The sequence below is a fragment of the Columba livia genome, chromosome 12 (genome assembly GCF_036013475.1).
Source record: "Columba livia isolate bColLiv1 breed racing homer chromosome 12, bColLiv1.pat.W.v2, whole genome shotgun sequence".
Lineage (NCBI taxonomy): Eukaryota > Metazoa > Chordata > Aves > Columbiformes > Columbidae > Columba > Columba livia.
Genome location: NC_088613.1, coordinates 17,115,594 through 17,137,315, shown reverse-complemented (window position 1 = coordinate 17,137,315; position 21,722 = coordinate 17,115,594). Strand labels below are relative to the sequence as shown.

At 38.2% G+C, this 21,722-nt stretch overlaps 1 protein-coding gene across 9 annotated transcripts in view; it reads right to left on the bottom strand.

Annotated features, from left to right (window-relative positions):
• THOC2 (THO complex subunit 2) overlaps window positions 1-19,020 on the bottom strand; it is a 45,904-nt gene extending 26,884 nt beyond the window's left edge. For all 9 annotated transcript variants that reach the window (XR_010475725.1, XR_010475724.1, XR_010475723.1 and 6 more), the window contains exons 1-13: window positions 18,826-19,020; window positions 14,010-14,068; window positions 11,735-11,826; window positions 10,515-10,566; window positions 8,998-9,068; window positions 8,415-8,536; window positions 7,759-7,892; window positions 5,961-6,127; window positions 5,232-5,324; window positions 3,274-3,429; window positions 2,709-2,881; window positions 2,364-2,559; window positions 986-1,027 (exon numbers count right to left, since the gene is read on the bottom strand). Coding sequence is in view for 6 of the 9 variants with exons in the window: in XM_065077951.1 (XP_064934023.1) it covers window positions 986-1,027; window positions 2,364-2,559; window positions 2,709-2,881; window positions 3,274-3,429; window positions 5,232-5,324; window positions 5,961-6,127; window positions 7,759-7,892; window positions 8,415-8,536; window positions 8,998-9,068; window positions 10,515-10,566; window positions 11,735-11,826; window positions 14,010-14,068; window positions 18,826-18,887 (1,419 nt within the window). In the remaining 3 variants the exon portion in view is untranslated. The remainder of the gene's footprint in view (window positions 1-985; window positions 1,028-2,363; window positions 2,560-2,708; window positions 2,882-3,273; window positions 3,430-5,231; window positions 5,325-5,960; window positions 6,128-7,758; window positions 7,893-8,414; window positions 8,537-8,997; window positions 9,069-10,514; window positions 10,567-11,734; window positions 11,827-14,009; window positions 14,069-18,825) is intronic.
• Between the last annotated feature and the right edge of the window lie 2,702 nt (window positions 19,021-21,722).

Here is a 21,722-nt window from a genome sequence, read left to right as displayed (position 1 = left end):
AGCAAGTTGCACTCAAATTCTCAAATCAAATAAATAATTTTAAAATGGATATACTGTGGAACTGCGTGAAGTGCAACAGAACAAAATAGATGTTGGCAACTGCTTTCTAACGCATTAAGGTGTTCCTTGCCACAACTTCCATTTTCAAAACTCCAGATTAAAACCTGAAAGCATTATACATGTTTCCAAGGCACACTACCCATTTCCATTTTTTCAGTATCCTATCCTCTCTCTCTCTTATACATTTTCCTTTTCCACAGAGCTATGTTAGAATAATCATAGCAGAAAAACCACCCAAAACATGCACAAACAACACAACACACACCAAAGAGAAGAGACTCATTTTCTCTGCAATGATTCAGGAAGTCAGGAAATCATGGCACGTGAGAAGCGAGGAATAAGTAATAATGAAAACTGAACAAACTTCATATTGAAAACTTGCTTGTTGGTTAAAAAAAACAAAAGCAAAACTTATTTTTGCAAGTTAGATCTTAATAAGACACTTGGGTTTTATTGTGACTAATCTTCATAATTCGATAAATTGAAAAAATAGAAAGAAATAAATTAGTCAATAAAGAAGCATTTTCCATTGCACTACCAAGCACCTGCTCTAGTTCTAATTTCTCCTTTTCTCTATGCTTTACCCCAGTATGTTCTTTAAGATACAAGGTGCCACCATGAAAAACACATTCATGGAATAAATAGTTGGAGGTACCCCCTAGAATGCACTAGACTGAAAGAATTAGATTAGGATTGAAGAATGCAAGATAGAATGAATTTATTTATTTTTTAAAACAGGGACATGAATATGGAAAAGCCCCACATGACTGGCTCAGACGTGTTGCTTAAAAAAAAAGCCTATAACATGCATTTGGCATTTGTTAAAGCATAAAACTCTACAGAGAAAGAAGTGTTGTACACTTCTTAAACATTTGGTGTCGATTACCATCTCACATAAAAACACCTTCCTCCAAAATAAACTCACCATTTTCTCTTTATCTTCTTGTTTGCTTCCATCAGACTGAAACTGTAACAAAGACAATCTGTTAATTGTAGCATAATTAACATAACAGTTACGGTTTCACAACGAGGCTACCTCAGCAAAAGCATAAGCCTGGAGAGCCACATGCCTAGTAAATGCTTAACTTTCCAACTTGTCAGCATTAAAATATTTTTGAACAGATATTCAAACGCATGGATGAAATGCATTTCTTACATATACAGGGGCTTTGTACACTTTTGTTCAAAAGGAGGTAATAACTAAAATATTAAGGAAACTTACTATTATGTATGAAACACTGGATTTTCGTGTTGGAGAGAGGAAAGCAAAGCCCTATGCATTCACTTTCTAGTTAAAAAACAAATACCAAAACGCAGGACTTACAAGCCAGTTATCAACAGCCATAGATTGTTTTTTCCCATCTTTCTCTCATAATAATACTCTCTTAAGCTTTTAGTCTTCGTTATTAAATTACTTTTTCTCTCTTCTTGTTCCACTCACTATGAAAAGCATATTAGGCTATCACACCAGTAACGCACACTGATTTTAAAGACGCCCTTGAGCATGAAAGCTGCAGTGCAATGTTAGTAGTCTAACTTTTAAACTACTGTATGGGTTAACTCCCAGTCAAATCACCTCCAGTTTTAAGTATTTCTACTGTGTGTTAAACATAGTTTCAAAACTAGAACATGCTGATGGCAATACTGCATTAAAAGTAACTTTCCCTATGTTACCTTAACCACTTTGTCACTGACGAACTTCTTCATAGTTCCAACCTAGAGCAAATAGCTAAAAATGTTGCTCATTCTTGTCAGAAACACAAACTATTATATTCATGTATTTACAGTAAAACTGCACAAGAGATGCCTTTAGCCAAGTAATGTTAATTATTCTAATGTATGTATCCACAGAAACAAGGGCTTTCTCACAAAACATCAGTACTTGAACTTAGTTACAAAGTCATCCTAATAGTCTGCTGACAGCAGTGAAGTGAATTACTGCCTCAGGATTATAGTTTCCAAATTAACCGTGTTGTCAGTGCAACATCACATATCACTCAAAGAGCAATCTTCTCACAGGCCAGAAATAAGCATGCTGCAAAGCCAGAGTGGGAACCATTAGGAAACCTTGCCATGCTGGATGAGAGAATGCTGAAAAATGACACCTCCTACAAAGATATGGAAACAGGGGAAGATGGAAATGCTTGAAGTTACTATAATTTTATTACAAAGACTACTTGGAACCCAAACTTAGCGTAACTTCCGTCACCCTATCATTACATCTTGGAACCTGGCGAGACCAAACTCTCTTGCCAAAAATCTGGTACTTTTCAAGTTTTGACCAAATGTTCTGTCATACCAACCTCTTTCATAAAGGCTTTTCCAAGGCGCACCACTTTTGCAAATAAAATAGGATCGTGGGAGAGATGAGGACCAAGGTAACAAAGCATGTTGAACACTTCCTTCCTCAAGTCCTCAAAGCTGTCTGCTTGTTTTGGTGCTCTCTTGTTTGGCAAAGAAGAAATCGGTGACCCTTTAGCTCCTTTCGGCACACCAACTCTGAAAAATAAGACGTGCAGCGTTTCACATGAAACAGAAGTGAAAATTTTAGAAGTGTACCAATACAGTCAGACTTGTTAGTGAATTCATGCTTATACATCAATAGCAGGTTTCCCCATGAAGAAACAGAATTCTACTTTTCACTTTACCTGCGGTACAGAGGTTCAATTGTCACGTGTACAAGCTGGCAAAGGGCAATTGCAATAGGCTTGTGTGAAGTAGCATAAAACGGAGGCATCTGGTCCATAATACTTTGTGCATGCTGCCAATCACCAATTTTTAATAAAGCTTCCAATAAACCAAGCTTTTGATTATCAGGAGGCTGCGAGAAAACAAACAATGAAAAAGGGTATTCATAAAGTCTTCTTAATATTTCTCCTTAAGCAATATCCAGCTGTAATCCACAGCCAGAGGGAAAAAAAACCTTAGTATTTTAACTATGTAATAAAAATATGTAAAAGAGAATTCAAGTAGACATTTAGACAATAAGCACACTTCCAAGGCAATAACAAACCAGGCCACAGAAATCCAGAACAAACCCCAAGCCACGCATTTTTGCACATTCAATACAACAGAAGTAACCAGAGGACAGACACAAGCCTTCCAAGAAGTATGTTCCTGTTTATGTTTCAAATAAATACAAAATGTTTTCATAACAATTATATTTTCTTTTAAATAATCTTATTGGAAAGGAAGCCTTTGATAGATACACACCTTTTCAGTTTTCTCCTCCTCTTTTTCCTTTTCCTTCTCCTTTTCCTCAGTTTTTTCAGAGGATAAGACAACCATCGTCAGTTTTCTGACAATTTGCTTAGCTTCCACTATCTCTCGCTTATGTTCTTCAATGATGGCATTATCCCCTGGAAGAAGCTAAAAACAAAAAACCACCAAACATTATATCTGAAAATTAAAGCAACCTACTACCACTTGAGCTCAAAGTAGTTGTTTGTCCCTCCTTGTTACTAATCAGATAAACTTACTCTCTGAAAGATTATTTTCCTTGCTATCATCACCCCAACAAGGAAGTATACTGGTAGAATTCCTCGATTTCATAGAAGTTTGTGGAAGAAAGAATCCCACTTGGACAGGTTAAAGTTTTAAAGAGCTACACTCTCCTCATTTGAAAACACAGGTAACCTACTAAGATTCACCAAGAAATACCTAGTGTGGAATTTCAAGGGGTAAATCATATCTTCAGACTGCGGTAGATACAATAGACGACTGTGTGTATACATATGCAAGTAGAAAACAGTTCTTACACGCTTGGAAGGGGAAAGCAGAGGTGGGGAAAACATTCTTGATGTGACTTATAATCCTGACAGCTCCTCTTGTATAGGAGCTGCACAATACATACACTTAAGACAACACCTACATGCTAATTATTTTCTTGAAACTCCCATAGCAAGTTAAATGAAGCCTGAACTGAAATGAGGAAAGAAATGCCATCCCGAACAAGCAGAGCCAGACTGGCAGAGACACTCTGGAATGCAAGTGGATTCAAAATGACGTCAAGAAACAACATGACAAAGGTGACCAATATAAATGAATGCAGGGACCAGTCCAGCGGTGAGACTGGCAGAGAACATGCCCACACCTGTACAGGTCTGAGCTGGGATTGCACAGGCCACCCTAACTCCCAGTCTGAGCAGTTGTTTTGTAAGCTTACAAACATTACTTAACACAGTAGCATTATTACCATGCATTCTCCCTCCACATCAATTATCTGAGACAAGCACTCCTACTCTCGCTCTACCTGACACATTTTTTAGCCAAAATACTCCTGTGAAACCAGAAACACTTATTGACAACTCGGATTGTGACTAACGCTATTAACTGCCACACAAATTAATGGCAGGACCATATTCCAATATTTCCATAGTTGTAACTAGAGCTCATTTCCTTGATTTCAGTGGAAGACTTAAGAGTCTCAAAATATCTACAGCTAGTCTGAAATAAAAGTTTGTGTATAACATAAAATTATTTCGGTAACTGTAACATTCTGTTTACCGTTGGCCAAATTGCTACATTGGTTGGTTGATAACACTGTCACACTGCAGAAGAGAAGTCAAATAGCTAGTCATCGTACTCGGGCCTGCACTCATAGACTTCAAGTATAATATCCAAAACTCTGTTACGATCAAGTGTGTCTGATTAAATCTTAACACAACTCCGTTTTCCTCTTTCAACCTGACATTCTTGCAGATGGAATGAGATGCCTATTCAGGAATATTTAAGGGTTAAAAAAAAAAAAAACAAACAAAACACAACCCTACTATTAAAATAAACAAAGCATGTTAGGAGCTGATTGTCCTATCACTGTTGAAAAAATGGGTTTTGTAAAGCAAAGCACTCAAAGGGTCTAGTTCTTTAGCAAAGTTACTCAGGCATTTAAAGCACACTCAGGCATTTGGCTCCTGTCTCTTATTCAGGCAGCAGGAAAACAATCTGGAGGATGCTACACAGATAATTCAAAGGCAGTATATCAGCATTCAGATTTGTGTGTGTTTACTTGAATATGTGACATTAGAAAGTGCTGGAAATTTTAAAAGATGCTAAACATGTACATATACAGGTATTATTCAGTATGTTCTGAAGCTTTATATTAAAATATCTGGTTTGCTTTCTTGAATTTTCTTAGTCTTGGCATTTGACAGAGTAGCACTGCCACTTACGTGAACATAAAGATCGTCCAAATCTATGAGATTATGTTGCAGAAGGACAGCAGCAACTCTGTACAAGGAGCAAGGTGTCTCACCACTTGGATCCTAAAAAGGACAAGATTGCAAATTTAAGAAAAAAAAAAAGGCAATCAGACCACTGCAGGTCATGTAACAAAAGAAACGACTCAAAGTTCATACAAAACATATTAACCCACAGTTCTCCTTTTTACCATATTATTTAACTGCTGTTACTCCAAGCCACTAGACTTAATTGTGATACACAAACAGAATTTTCAGAAACAAAATCATTCAACTCTCTTCACACTTTATGGTACTCGTAACCAATTCCTAACCACACACTTAAAAAAACCCTTGAATATTTTATCAAATATCAACCATCTCTCCCTTGCAAACATGCTCTTGTCCTGGGAACAAGTCTATGTTTATAGGGTACAATCTCTTCAATAATGCCAGACCTTATATAACTATACAAGTTCAAATGGCAGGTATCAAGATTGTTTTCAGCTGTCTTGGAGAACGCTAAGCAGCTTTCTCTAAAATTCACTAGAGACTTCCACTCAAATAATGAAATTATTGCTTTCAATACTGGAATTTTGCAACTTAAAAATTATTTTCTACTTTTTAAAAAAAAGGCAGCAAAAATCTGTTCTCACTGACTGCAACTCAACACTGAGTACAACCAACCATCAAACCCAAAAATTAAGACTGGAAAGAGATTACCTGATAAAATTTGAACTTGAACCCAAGGATATGGCACAGAGTTTGAGGTTCACACATGTACATGTAAGACTCTATCAGTGGTACAAAGAAGTCATCGTACTCAGGCCTGCACTCATAGACTTCAAGTATAATATCCAAAACTCTGTTAGGATCGAGGTTAAAACATCCTAGTGGAGAAGAACAGAGTAGAAAAGTTTAACACCGCTGCTTTTCATCTTCATTCTGTTACTAAAACACATATCAAATAGTTTTTAAAGTTAATTCTTTTCAGGTAAAATTGAGCGTGGATCTATCTACAGCAAAATAAACTGAATCATCTGTAAATACAGCAATCACTTTGACTTACACTGAATATTGTACTAGGCAAAAATAATAAACAGGACTTTCAATTCAGATTACCGAAAAACTTCCACCTTAAGGTGAACATTTAGTAAGTAGAAACCCAACCTTGGCATGGGCTGCTTCCTCTCCCCTTGGCTGGCACACATGTTCATGCAGGCACACAAATCAGCCAGCTAGGAATCAATTACACCCCAAAAATCGTTCTAGTTTGAGCTAGACCCTGATCCACCTGGCTGTACTGTCCTGTCATTCCAGTATTATTACTAGCATTAGGGAGAACAGCTTGTTTATTTTGAGCGGAGCAAGAGCAAGGATATAGATTAGGTAAGTCAATGTTGTAATCATACCTGTATTTTACTATGTAAGCTTTTCAAACAAAACCCCAGATGTGTTTGAGACAGAAATATTACTTATATCAAAAGAATACATATCTAGACTATTTTCTTCATTGCGCTATGAGAAGTTTTTTCCAGGCACATCCCTTAGGCAGATGTATAATTGAATCAGCCTTTCCTTCCCAAAAGCCACTTCTACTACACCAGGACCTACTGCAAGTCAGTACTTTAAAAGAATTGACAATTTATAGAAAGTCTATTTGCAACTCCTAAAATTCCAGAAGACAGAAAAGCCTTCCGTTATAAAATTCCTCAAACTCAGTATATTTTTAAATGGAGTAATTAGCAAAAGCATTCTCTTCTCTAGCTCTCTTCCAAAACAAGTAGTATTATTGCAGGGATTTGACAGTTTCAGGCAAAATTCTGTGACAGATGAAAACTACCTTTTATAAAATACTGGCATAGACTTTTAACCATTACTGCACTGGCACCAAATGAAACAGGCACTGGTGCAAACATCAATATATGGTACAAAACTCTTATTTGAAAACAGAAATGTTAAACATGGGAAATTACAGATATTTCCTGGTTTTAACGAATTTTGCATTTTGACTGTGACACTCTCGCCAAGACTCAATTTAGAAAACACAAACAAAAAAGGAAGAACATTTACTACTTCTCATTTATCTTCAAAAAAATTACTTGTTCAACTTCTTAAAGACTAAAACTCATGCATTCAATCCCCTACCTTAAAAAGCAAAAAGCATTACTTTGTTACCCTCCAATCTGCCTGCTAAGCGATGACAAGTGCATCGTCAAAAATACTGCTGAAATGAATCAAAATCACAGCATGCAGGTTCAAGGCTGTACTGTAAATTCAGTGTCTAAATTAAATTTAACTACAGAACAGTCCCAAAATTGATTTTGCCACAGAAATAGCAACTTTCAAATGTCATCATCCTATCTGAGGTGATCTAACAATACATGTTACTATCACACTACATGCCTGCATGAGATATTATCTGATCCACAGATGACCTCAAATAGTAGTCTAGGATCAGTCTCTGGAGTCATAAGACCACATGGGAAAACCAGTGCACATATTCCTTCAAATTCCTTACCTATTAAAGATTTGATATTTTCAAGGATTAAATCACTAGTCATATTTCCAGACAAGTCTTGACCCAGTTCTGCAATGAGCTTTGCATAACCTTCGTTTTCCTCTCGTAACAAATTAAACTTCTGTTGCTTATAACTGCAAATAAACAGAAATTAAACACTATTGCGTAACACACATCACAGTGAAGCTTATTTATGCTCTTATCAATATTAAATTTGTTATACAAAATGCTATTTTGAATACACTTTTAAGAATTAGTAATTTACTTGTGTTATTGCAGAAATTATATAATGCAGTACAATGAATGCTTGCAAGAGAGCAAGCATTCTCCAAACAAATCCAGCTGCTCTTTTATTTCAGATGCAGACTTAAGAGCAAGATTATGCTTCTACTTAACAGTAAAGCTTGGTCTTAGACATCATGCTGGAGAACTGCTCATAACAGTCCGTGCATAAGGACCTATTCTAGTTTCAAGCAGTGTTCTTCTAGACTGAGACTGAAACATTGGATGTAGAGATGAAAACCAAATGCATACCACAAAACACACCCTGTGTTAGCAAAACTAACATCATTACATATGCTGATTCAGGAAAACCGGACTAATTCCCATTGCCCCTCCCCAGTCACTCCCCAAACCACCCTGGCCCCAAAACTTACAAGAGTTTTGTCTTTATTTTAACAGATTTCTGATTGAACTGTTGAGACTGCTTGATAAGTCCTAATGACTCCAGTGTCTCTGGATCTAAACGCTCCTTTAGGACAGTGTCAGATACAAGATACTAAAAAAACACCAAAATACACATTAAATTTGTCAATTACAAAGACCTAGAAACCATGTGATTATCACTTTAGGCTACATATCCTTTCTGACTACAAAAAAAAGGTCAAATATTGTGATATACCAGGACACTAAATGCATTCTGCTTCAAACATAAGCAGACAAAACTGAGAAACTATTTAACTGAAACTGGAATTTTACAGGAGTAGATTTTACATAGAAAAGCACTCTGAAGAACCAAGTCCCAGAGCCTAACTTCTGGTTACAAAGTATACACTGCATAGCATCTGGGGATATTGTTGATGGGCTAAAAATTTGAGTTCTCTCAAAGCTCTTTAAAGAATTTAAGGGACAACTTCTAACAATCTTTTACTAAAAAATAAATAACTTCAAAACTCTCTGATATTTCTTGTCAGATTTCGGCATATACTTTTAACAAAATACTTTCTAAGTGCAACTTACCAAACAGGCTAATACCAGTTGGGTAAAATGATCCCTCTTAGTTTTTTCTTCTAAACAACTTGTTTCAATATCTAGTATAAAAGATGGAAAATGAAAAGGAAAAAACAAATCATTACTTGTGGGATTCATACAAATTCATTCTTTTAATAACTATTCTGTTAAACGCTAACGATAACACAATGTAAAACACATTGTTTGTAACATGCTCACTTCTTGCCACGTTCCACCTACTCATCCGCCTTGAGGTCACAGATTCATTTCACCAGAGAATCACACAACACCAAGTCCACAACATTGGAAAAAGAAATGCTGACAGCAGCAAATACTGGTTAGAGGGAAAAGGTGCTAGAGGAAACTCATTAAAAACAAGCAAGAAATTGTCAAGTGTCCTTTGTCCCACATTTGAAACCTAGCTCCTCAGCCATACCATTTCTCTGTTACTAGTGGGGGCACAGCATTTCGCTACACACTAATTCAAAGGGAAGGAGGGGGGAAAAAAAAAGGCAAACAGATTAACTAGTCTCAATTACTCAGGTAGTACAAGATATAACTAATCTAAATTTTCTAACCCAGCTTAAAAAACCAAAGGGTATCAGTGTAATGCTGCATTATAAAAACTAATTATTATGAAAAGACAGCACAATTACACAGGACGAAACACTGTGAATAAAACAGTCAACATTCATCACTTAGGTGTTGTAGAACAGAGGCTGCATATGCAAACTTAATTAGGTGTCCCTCTGCACAGGCAGCCACAGCACAGAAGACACCACACTCCTCCAGTGTGCAGGACAAACCAGGAGTTGCGATGAGCACGCTGTCAAAAGAATTTGCTGAAATTTGTTGAAAAAAACATAAGACATAAAACAAGACAGGAACTGCAAACAGTTAAAACAATGACCTGGAAAAAAAGTATACAGGATAAAATGCTGTAACACGAGAGAAAGAGCTTTGGAACAACATCACAACACCAAAACCCCTGAGTTATTACCAGAATAAGAAGCTCACATCTTTAAAGCCTGCTCGGTCAGCAGACAGTAACCTGGCAAATTATGTCATTTGCATTTAGATTTCTGGACAATTAGTCCAAGCTCCATTGCGCTAATAGTGACTGTACAGATAAAAGTATTTACAGAACACATTCTGAGAACAGATGATCTACCTACCAGCAACTCAACTTTTATTTAATATACTCATAAGAATGATAAGAACACCAAGTCCATTAGCTAACATCCAACACTCTTACAAGCTAGCTCCTGTAACTATTCTCGGCAGATCAATTTCCATTGCCTTTAACAGGTAAGCTTCTGGAAACTATAACAGAATAAAGCAGAATGGAAAGACATTAACAACTGAGATACAGATACACTGAGGAAGAATCAACACGTATTTTGTAAATAGAAGTCAGATTTAATATAAGTTACAGATTTATTGAAATTTCCTAAAGAAGTCAACAAGCAAAAGCATGTATTTCTCCAAATCTGTCGCAATGCTGAAAGGAAGGGAACCCCACTTACCTAAAATGCAGAACACATCAGCTAGGATGGAAGGCATGTCTTCCCGAAATTCCTAAAACGAGAAAAAGATCACTACTTAGTGTATACAGAAATTCCAGTATGTACACTTAGATAATTCTTATTCTATTGCATAAAACAAAACTTCAAGGTTCACATTAATTAATAATGCAGACTGTTATTACTAATGATATTAACAGTAATTAATAACTCCGATTAATAAATAATGAAGAGGCTCCATTATTGACTAACACCTAAGTGCCGTACTAACTCTTGATATGTAATGATATAATATTTTAAAGTAATTTAAAAGAGTATTTAGTGGCCAGGTACAAAAGCCTCTGGTTACTCCATTTCTCCAGCACCAAGGAACTCCCCGTCTGAAGAGCAGCAGCAGCCTGCAAGTAAACTGTACTTTCTCAGGCACCCACAGTAACTAAAGATCAAACATCATCACATGCTACCCCAAGAGCAAGGTGCACTTCAGCCTTGGCTTCTCTCAAACCCAATGCAGAAGCTTAAAAACCTAAAAAGGTTATCCTAGAATTACTGCAAAATGTGTTTTTCCTTAATGTTCTCTACATGTCAAAACTGCAATCTAAGAAAGAATAAGAAATCATCTTCAGAAGATTTTTTTTAAAATGTATTATTTTCAGATTTTTTTTTTTTTAGGAACACCAACATTACACCTTAGAAATTTAGAGGAAAAAAAACCTCATTTCCCTACTTTATTTATTGAAAACATTTTAAGAAAAACCCTCTTGAAACAAAAAGTAAGGCTAACACACTATTTTAAAGGCAGTAACAGGACTTAAGGCATCCTGATAGTAAAATGGCAGATGCACACTGTTAAATTCTAAGAAAGATATAAATCATAAAAAGACCAGTAGGTGGCATTACAGACATGCTGCATAAGCAAATGAAATCTATTTTTAGCATTTATTAAAAGCTTCAGTCTTCATATGCCCTTAAAAATTACTTAATTTTTAAATTATGCTAAAATGAATACATCTATTCCTTACCACAAAAAGTAGGGGAAAACACAAAACCCTGACAGACTACATGTGTTGCAAGTGAACACAAATGAAGAAAAAGGACAAGAATGACTTTTTAGACATGTAAAAACAAGTCCATCGAATATTATCCTGCTTGATTTCATTTGGTCTTTTATATGACAAACTGAAAATTTAATAAGTATGCAATTTTTACAAATATATACTTACTATGACATCACCAAGAACATTAGAAGCTTGATCATGCTTCAGGTTTCCCCTGACAACATGGTATGCAAGCTCATACAAAGCCTGTTGAATATCTGTTGAAAGGAAACAGATAATTAAGGAACATACAAGGTAACCCTTGGTCTAACTTCTAAAGCAACGTTTAAAATAATGCTGTAGACTTCAGACACCCTGCAAGTAAGCAGGATACGCTTCTCTTATCAATGATTGGGATTACTTTATTACTGCTGACAGGTTAAAGTTGAGCATCAATATCTAAGACATCACACAAGCAGATAGTAAGACATGATCTACTTTGCCTGGAGACTTTACGGAATAACAGTAAAATGGTATGAAAAACTACAGTCCTGTACATAACAACTCAGGTCTTGGCAGGTGGTTTAACAAAGACACCTTTAGCTTATAATTCACATAAATATTAAACATATACATACATTAAAATATCATATATAGAAAACATTGTACTACTTTTCCTTAACTGTATCACAGATAGGCTTTCAAAAAACCTTTCTCTACAGGCAAGTAACATTTAAAAAAGTGCTTAACAAGGATTTTTTACTTTTTTTTAAGGAAAGTCTCCTGTAACTGAAGAATGCTGTTTTACGAAAGCTTATATTAAGCTGAAACACTAAACAGAGGTCCTGCATTTGAGAAAAATCTCATAATGTTAAACATGGTGGTTGCGAAAACAGCTATGGTAAACTTGTAAGGAACTGTTTTTAAATAATATACCACAATGATGCTATACTTTCTAGTATATGAAAAATAACAAAACCCCACACTTTCACTTTGCACTTGTACCACATGGTTTGTTTAATAATATTTGCCATGGGTATACAAGCTATAAACCTTAACATCTTAAACCAAGTACTCAATACCATCATGACTGTACACCACTGTAGCTGCATTAAAAACAGGTTTGTTAATTTTTTCAATGAACAGGTTAATTTTGTCATTCACAGTGCTTTTGGCAAAGAGCACTAATCGCTAAAGACCTGAATACAGCAGGACTGGTTTAGACATCAATTCTAAGTAAAACATAACACTACTACTTCAAAGGCAAATTCGAGAGTACAGTGGTGCAGCACCCAGTTGAATCATTCACGATGAAGCCAGGCCAGCCATAAGCACAGCCTCAGGCCTCTGCAAGTGGTTCCCCCACACTGCGGAGAATTTGTTTCACAGGCACACCACCAAATCTGACCTGTCTCCATAAGCTTGTGAAATACTGAACTTCAATGAATGTCTTCCTGGAACTAAAAGGCAAAAAATGAAAGCACCAGTGCAGACTTTGGAACTGGATCCAGGTCACGTGAACTCAAATTCTTAGCAGTCAGAACCTTAGTACCTCGCTCCAGATTATCCACAGTTTCAGGGTTTCTTTCCATTACCAGAAGGACTTCAGCTATTTCTACTGTCTATTAAACGCTCCAGTATAGCCACCTCATGTATCTACCTAGTCATTCCCACTGAAGCTTTTAGATCCTGATAGCAAAGACAAAGAAAACAGCATACAGAAATTGTCAACCTCCCTCTAGAACAGAGAACATCTGCTGGTTGCCTTTCTTCAAAAACTTTGGGAACAGTGATTTGGCATTACTGAACAATAATTCTTCTTACTTAATAATATTACTTATAATTTATATTGAAATGTTTTGGTTTATCTTTTCTGCTATTACAATTGCCCATTATGACTATTTTAGCAAGAACCAAAACACCATCTAAACAGCATAGAACATTTGTGGTCCTAGTAATATGGAAGCTTTTCTTCCAACAGATTCTGCAAAGCAAACAAAGATTTAATTTTTCTTTAAACACCAAAGGTTTCTTAAACTGAGGATTTAAAACTTAAAGACAGCAGTGTATCCCTCTATCAAAGGAGAAAATGTCTAACTCAGGTACTGTTGTAAAAATACAATCACTTGCATACATTATTGTTCATACATTTAACTTCTAGAATAAAATCTAGTTTTATGTTGAGTCTGCAAAATGGAATTACATTTTCTACAGCACAGAGCACATACTGGACCACCACACCACCACTCACGACTGTCTAAAAAATCTCTCACCTGGACATCTACAGACAAACCCAGTTGTGGATATTTATGTTGCCTTCCTATTTGTAGTATTCACCTTTAGCACCATTAATGGTCACTGTATATGAATGTTCCAAGCAGATACATGCAGAGGTACCACAACCAACTGTTTCCAGGCTTTTAAAAATGTAATTAAAAACTACTAAAAACACACAACTTACCTCTGAAACTCATACTATCATGGCTTTTGTTTTCACTGAGTGCACGACATAGTTGCACACTGAAATAAAATAAATATTTTTAAATTAAAACAAAAAATAGTTAGATACTAGCATACACACACAAATGTTCTTTTGTCGTTGTTCTGGCTAAAATATCTTTAAATTTAGGCAGTTTAAATGGCTGACTACATTTTAATTTTTATAGAGTAAACACTAATTCACAGAAGTTACACTGCAAAGAAATATAAGACTCCAAATAGACCTCATACATATATACATAATATACTTTAAAAAATATTCTTCCTAATATTACATGTGCTTACAGAAAAGTGAGAACAGTAGGCAATGTTGGTATGTGAAAGGAAGCACACAAGTGCTAGCATTAACCTACTGTTGTTAATCGATGAGGAAACGCTTCTTACAGAAATACCATGTCTGTGATCGTTTTCAAACCCTTGCCCGTAAAAAGTTTTAACATTAAACTACATGCATGATTTCCTGATGCAATATTTTATCAACGGTAAGACAGGACTTGACATAGTCTAGTCACTAAAAGAATCCACTACAGGATGCAAAGACCTGTCAAGTTACATTGTCTTTAGTTAATCTCTGAGGCTCCCTCAACTAAATTAGCCATAGGTAAAGGGTACACTAAGCACTGTACAGACTGTGCCATGAAATAATAGTTCTGCGTGTTATAAAATAAATCCTTAAAGAGCAAGCTTCTCCACTACACTGAACATGCTTCCAGGCTACAAGGATTCTCCCTCTACTCTACTGCCACTTTCACCCCAGCATGATGCTTCAAAAGCAGTTTCACATTTAAAAGAAACAGTATTTTTAAAAAGTTAGCGATTTACCTATAAGAGACACCAATGAGTATCTTAAGAACTTCCTTCACACTGGCAAATTTTCAACCAAAAGTTTCACCTATTTTTCATCAAGAAGTCTTTCATGTGCTAAAACCAAAGACAGAATCTGAACTACATCACATTCCTGTATAAAATGGCAAGACTACAATTTCCTGTGGGAGTGATTTTTAAGCATCTTCTCAAATAAGCCAGGTATGTACAATTAGTACAGAGGCTTATCATGAAAAATAAACAGTAAAAACAGATTCTGTAGCAATCCGTTACTCATTTTATTTGCATGCTATACAGATTACTACCTCTCTAGCAGGACTAAACAGCTGTTCAGCAATCAAAGGATTATACTTAGCAAATACAAGGTATATGCACCCTGTAAAGACAACGGGAAAATGGGCAGTTTCACATATACTGTAAATCGGCAGAAATGTGCAAGCTCAGAAAAAAAAAAAAAAACAATGGTATGGCTAAGATGTTCTAAATGCTACTTAAGAGAATGTAATATATTTGAAAATAATCAGAACAGAGATAGCAAAATAGGGGAATAGATAGCTTATTTTTCATAAATGGTAACTGCACTTTTTTTAAAGAAGCAATAGATTTTTTTTCCCCAGACATCCTCCAAGAGTGCATCAATTTAAGTCAGATTCTCTTAAATTTTAATTACTACTTGTCCACAAAAATGCTACTCTATAAGCACTCATTTCTAAGGTCTGTACACAAATAGCAATAAAGTGAAACATCCAACTCAAAACTATCTATTGAGATGCACACTTTAACCCCTACGTCATAAGGTGATATCATCAACCAGGTTACACAAGCAACAACCCTGTCTGCTTGCACTGAGGAGTTGACTTAAGTACATCTTGATACAAAGTAAGAGTTTCAGCCTCTTCCAGTTCCCTTTCCAGCAACACCAAAATAGTACTATCCGCTTCACACTACTTTAGAACACAAATCAAATATAGAACACAAGAAACACTAATTAAGATGAGTCTGTAAAACAACTTGCTCTATATTTGTAATTAAACCCCCTTGAATTATTAAATGGACATTCACAAAAATAAAACTGTCAATATTAGTACAATTAATCAACCCAGAAAAAAAGCCACAACAATACTTTCCCATTTAAACAATGCCCAGGAAAATGGAAAGTTATGAGGTCCACTTTTCAGTTCAACAGACCCAAGCTGTTTGTTGTTTGTTCAGAGTTTTTTTAAACTTTTATTACTGTAATCTTGTAGTTCATTGCTGCAAGCTTAGGATGGAGAACTTCCCTACCCTAGTAAAAATTATATGCCTTCATCCATAGATAAAACTGTGCAATAAATGTAAAATACAACTAAAAAAATAGAATAACCTAGAAAGTAAATTAAAACAAACAAACACAGAATCACTTTTGAAAAACAGTTTCAAAGTGAAATTTGTTTTAGACTACAATGGGGTAGAGCTGCTTAAACAACAAATTCTGAAGCAGTATTGAGCACCTATCAAACAAGTTTGCATGGCAGAGCCAGCAACTGAACTTAAGCCTCCAAATTCATATACAGCATCCTATACCCTCAATTACACTCCCACACAGAGCATATGGCAGTAATTATCACAAAGTGTGCATACCTGCAAACATTAAAGTATAATGCATAATTTAACTCACATGGGTAGTTTTCTAGTTGAGATAAAATACTATCAACTGCATTTTGCAGGCAGGATGGCAAAACTTCAACTAACCTCTGTTTTTCTGACTCCCAGCCCTTTAACTCAACACTGTGACATTCCTCATGCAAATAAAGCAGCAAACATGTTGGGAGTGCTTGAAAGATCAAGTCTTGAAATTTCACATTCACAGAATGTTAAGCGTCTTCAGTTTATCTCGAGGCTTAACGTATTGCATAAACTGCCAGTCAAGTTCATGATTAAAGCCCCACCTTGCCACTAAAGAAGGGTCCGCAATGTGTCTAATTGAGCAAAACAAATTTAGACAGAGATGGGTCTGAACAAACTAGAAAGTGACAGGATGACCACGTCCTGACCAGTTTATAGTTTTTGGCAGCTAAGAACACTCGAAACTACCACATGATGTACATTCACGTATTTGTATTAGATACTACTACACATCAGTAGCTGGACTAACTAAACTCAAAGCACATACAGTTTTGAACAAGGTCTCTGAAAAATTTTTAGGAAGTGAAGGGTCACTGCTGCCTAAGTTCTGTGATGCTGCCTTGCCAATTATCTAATTAAGACACACAGAATCCATTCTCATTTTGGGTGTTACTGCTATACATGACAAACTGATTACACCAGCAAAAATAAGGTTGTTTATTTTTCACAGCAAAAGATCAGTCAGTTTAAAATTGATTTCCTTACCGGATTCCTTTAAAATATTCCTATATTTTGTTTTCTTCATAAACCAACTTTTTCTTTCCCCCTCCTTCCCCGCGCCAATAACAGCATCTCCCCCAGACTACAGCAACGTTACAAATCCTCCATACCACTCAGAAAGTAAACATCAGAAAAAAACACTACAATCGCTTTAAGCATCCATAACTAATCACATAGAAGTCAAAATGCCAAATAAAACCAAATCATTTACTTCTCTCAATACAGTTTCATATTCCCTCAAAACATAATATTGTAGTTTTATTTAGATAACCAGTAACTGCCTAAATACTATCTTGGGCTGATCTAGTCAGATCATGTAAGCCATTTCACACTCAGGCAAATAACTATTATTTTCCTGTATAACCTAATCTTTTCCTCTGCTAATTGTGAGTGGGTTTTTTTCCTGTAATATTCGCTTTTCAATAAAGCTGGTATTTGTCTCCTTGTGAATAAGCCCACCACTTTGTTTAAAAACAAACCCCTCCATACATGGCTATAAAGGTGGGCCATGCCACTGCAAAACAGAGGGTCTGGGGAGAACAGTGTTTTGTGCAAGGAGCTTCTATGACGTCTGTTCTCTACCCTACTACCTTTTTCTTCATGAACAGAGGAGATCATTACCATAGCTGCACAACCTTTATAAACAGATGAACAAAAGAAAAAAACAAAAAGAGCAAATATCAAGAAGCGTTTCTCAAAGTGATCCCCCAAACACCTGTATTTGAAACTGTAGGATTTTTTTTGGTGCAACAACAACAAAAAAAACAAGAAATGCACAGAAGAATTAAAATAAGGGCATTTAAACATATAGTGAGGAGACCAGAAACCCTTGTCCAAGCTGACACAGTAACACGAAACTGACACCCTGGGAAATAACCCCCAGAGCATGGGGACTCCTGAAATCCAGGCCCGCAGACCTGGAGTGAACCTGCCCAGGTAAGATTGCTTACAACAGACAAACAGAAGGCCCTGAGAAGGAAAGCTCCCAGCACACCTGGGCTGATTTAGGAAGCTGCAGCCAAACCCCTCAGCACACACAGATTATCTTGTAGATCACACAGGAACGACCAGCTAAGTCAAAAGATACAGCGCTGGGTAGAAAGGTGGGAACGGGGCTGAGACCTCTGCCAGAAAGGTCGACACCGTGGAGCCAGCGAAACAAGAACGCTTTAGGCCCCACATCGCCCCGGCGGAGCAGCTACCGAGGGGCTCGACACCGATAAACCTGGCCCAGGGCAGGAAGGGGGCGCTCGGGGAGCCGGCAGCGGGCGTCAGGCGCGCTAGGCCCGGCTGCGGGGGCCGAGGTTCGGCGGGGGCCGTTCGCGACCAACAAAGGAGGCCGCACCGGACAGGCAGGCGGCCTAGGCACTCCACTCAGCCGGGGTTCCGTCCCTGAGCCCCAGCAGCAAGGACGCAGCTCCGAGCGACGTCCTCCCCGCCCGCTCCCACCTCTCCGCCGCCCCCCCACCAGCCGCCCTCGGCCGGTGAGACCTAAGCACCCTCTCCCTCTCGCAGGCCGGCGGCCCGCAGCACCCCATCGCCTCCCCGCCGCGACACCCCGCACTCACAACTCGCTCTTGCCCCCTTTCTCCCAGTTCTTTATCCACTCGGCAGGGAGTAGCGCCGCCATCTTCCCCGTGTGGCGCCGAGAGCCCGGATGGAGGAGCAACGGGCCCGGGTCAGAGGGGACGGTACGGCTCGCGAGGAACGACGGGACGCGAACGCGCCGTACCCTGGGAAACGGCGCGCGCCGTTCCACCGCGCCTGCGCAGCCGCCCCGCCCTCCCGCGCGCGGCCGCCCCCGCAGCGATCGCCCCTGAGGGGGAGTTCCTGGGCGGGCGTCCCTGCGGCCATGGCGGCTCCTGAGGTACCGAGGGGGCCCCGGAACCCCTTGGCGGCGCCGGCCCCTGCTGGGCCCTGCCGTCGCCCCCCTACAGCCGAGTGGTGCCCTCAGGCCGCCCGCAGTCACAGAGTCCCGGAATGTCAGGGATTGGAAGGGCCCTGGAAAGCTCATCCAGTGCAATCCCCCCATGGAGCAGGAACACCCAGATGAGGTTACACAGGAAGGTGTCCAGGCGGGTTGGAATGTCTGCGGAGAAGGAGACTCCACAACCTCCCAGGGCAGCCTGGGCCAGGCTCTGCCACCCTCATCGGGAACAAGTTTCTTCTCATCTTTCAATGGAACCTCCTGTGTTCCTGTTTGTACTCATTGCCCCTTGTCCTGTCACTGGTTGTCACCAAGAAGAGCCTGGCTCCATCCTCCTGACATCCTTGCTTACAATGGTGAACATCTTCCTTAATACTATCTGGTACCAGTTAGCTGAATTGTAAGGAATTTCTAGGTTAAAAAATAAGATACATTTTAGTTCTACGGAACAGCCTTTATTGTCCATCTTTTCATGAGGCTTTTGTGTGCTAGAAAAAATGTCATGGGCATCCTAAGATTCCTACGAGTCAGAGACCCTTGTTAAAAGCTAGGACGGCTTTTTGTTTCCTTCTGTTATTTTCAGAGGTTGACATTTACCTTTCTAAACATTGGGGTAAAATAAAACTTTGAAAAGAGCAAAAATGATGATGACTGCAGAGGCATGGTATGTCACACTGCGGTCTTAAGTCACCTGCTGTGCTTTCTGCCCGAATAAAGAAGCAATCTGAGTGTTTTGTCCCAACTACATTAAAGAAATTGCCTGTGTTGGGCACTATGGTAACAGCTGGATAACAGTAGGAAGATATTTAGCCTAATGCCAAATAAATACAAGGGTTTCAAGGGTGTAGTATATTATCCAGCAAATATGTAGTTAGAAAATAATTAGTGTTAATTTAATCTTACAAAAATGTATTTGTTCTTGGTTTTCTAAATGAATACTAGAGACACCAATTATGAGAGCTGGAAATGTACAAAAGCAGAAGAAATAAAACATCCAACAGCTCGTTTCCTCTGAATTAACCCATTCCATGAATTCATGTGACAAGGCACAACATTATTCGCTCTGAGGGGTAAACAACTGAGCACTTTTATTGCATAGACATTAAAGAATTACTGTTTGGAATAATATGTCCTCTATTACTTGGCTTTTATATCATGTGCGTGAAAGAATTGCTCTAAATTCCTGACTTTTTATAAAATCCGTCATTGTTTGGCAATTGTTCCAGTTCTTTTTCTGGGGATGTTTCCTAAATGCCCACACAGAAGAAAAAGCTTATGAAGAAGACATCCTTCCACATTTCCCATATTATTTCCATTTGGCAAATGTTGTTTAGGCAAGTAAGAATCCTAAAGTTTATCTAGTACCAGCTGTTTCTAATCAGCTAGGCAACTGAAAGGAGAAACTTTCTCAAATAGTAGCTGTCAAACAGATCTTACAACTTTTGGGTTTCTGTCATAGCTAAACTCCAGTATCACCTCATCATCCTGAGCTATAAAATGTACCAGATTTAACTAAGATCAGCGGATGTGGAGAAACACACTGTTTGGGAAAAGTTTGCTCGTTCTCAGCTCACAGAAAGCAGAGCTGTTTCAGCAAAAGTTGGTGGTTGTTTGTCTTTCTCACCTACTTTGCAACACAGGCAAGAGCCAACCTTAGATTTAGGTTGTACTTCCAAACCCTGTTGGTGTGGAAGTCTTCAGGTCAAGGATGGAGAAGAGCTATTCTGAGGGGCTTTGCTCCCAGCCTGTGCTGAAACAATTACATGGATGATTCCTGTTTGTTTTCTCTGAATAATAAAGACACAATGAAAGACTAATAAACAAATTAAGAAACATTTAATCTTCCCGTACATACACGTAGCATGTGCCACATCAAGGTTAATTTATGTGAATCTCAAGATAATAACATGTAAAGTGTGAATATATGGAAAAAGCATTATATTTAAATATTTTATATCAACAAAGGTATTTTGCATGTTTTGTAAGCTGTGTAGCGATGGTATCCCTGGCAATGCAATTTGGAGTCTTGCAGCATTACCTGAGCCCACTAATGCAGACAGGCAGAGTACAACTTGTAAAGCTATTCCTAATAGGAGAAATAGGCTATTCCTCACATAATAAAGGTATTCCTGAACCCACAGCTCATCACTCACTTGTTTGTCTAACAGCTGGATATTCTTCAGGATGGGCCTGTATCCTTGCACCTCTTGGATTACATACGTCCTACCGAAAATGTTGTTTGACTTCTTGCACTTTGCTCAGCTCAGCCCATGATTAGCCTGCAGTCACGCGTACGAAGGCTCTGCTGTAGCAGCTCCGTGGCAGCTGCCGCTGAGCGCTGGGAGAAGCAGGCAGCACATGCTGGTGTCCGAGCAGCTCTGCAGCGTGTGCTTATGGTTCGTGCTCCTGCCCCTTCCTCAGCATGTGTCCTTGTAATTGCTCATTACGAGGGGTGAGGGCAAGGGGTCCGCTGGGATTAGCGTGCTCCGGACCAGAAACCGTCAGGAGAAGACGGCGTGAAATGAAGAGGCTGTTCGA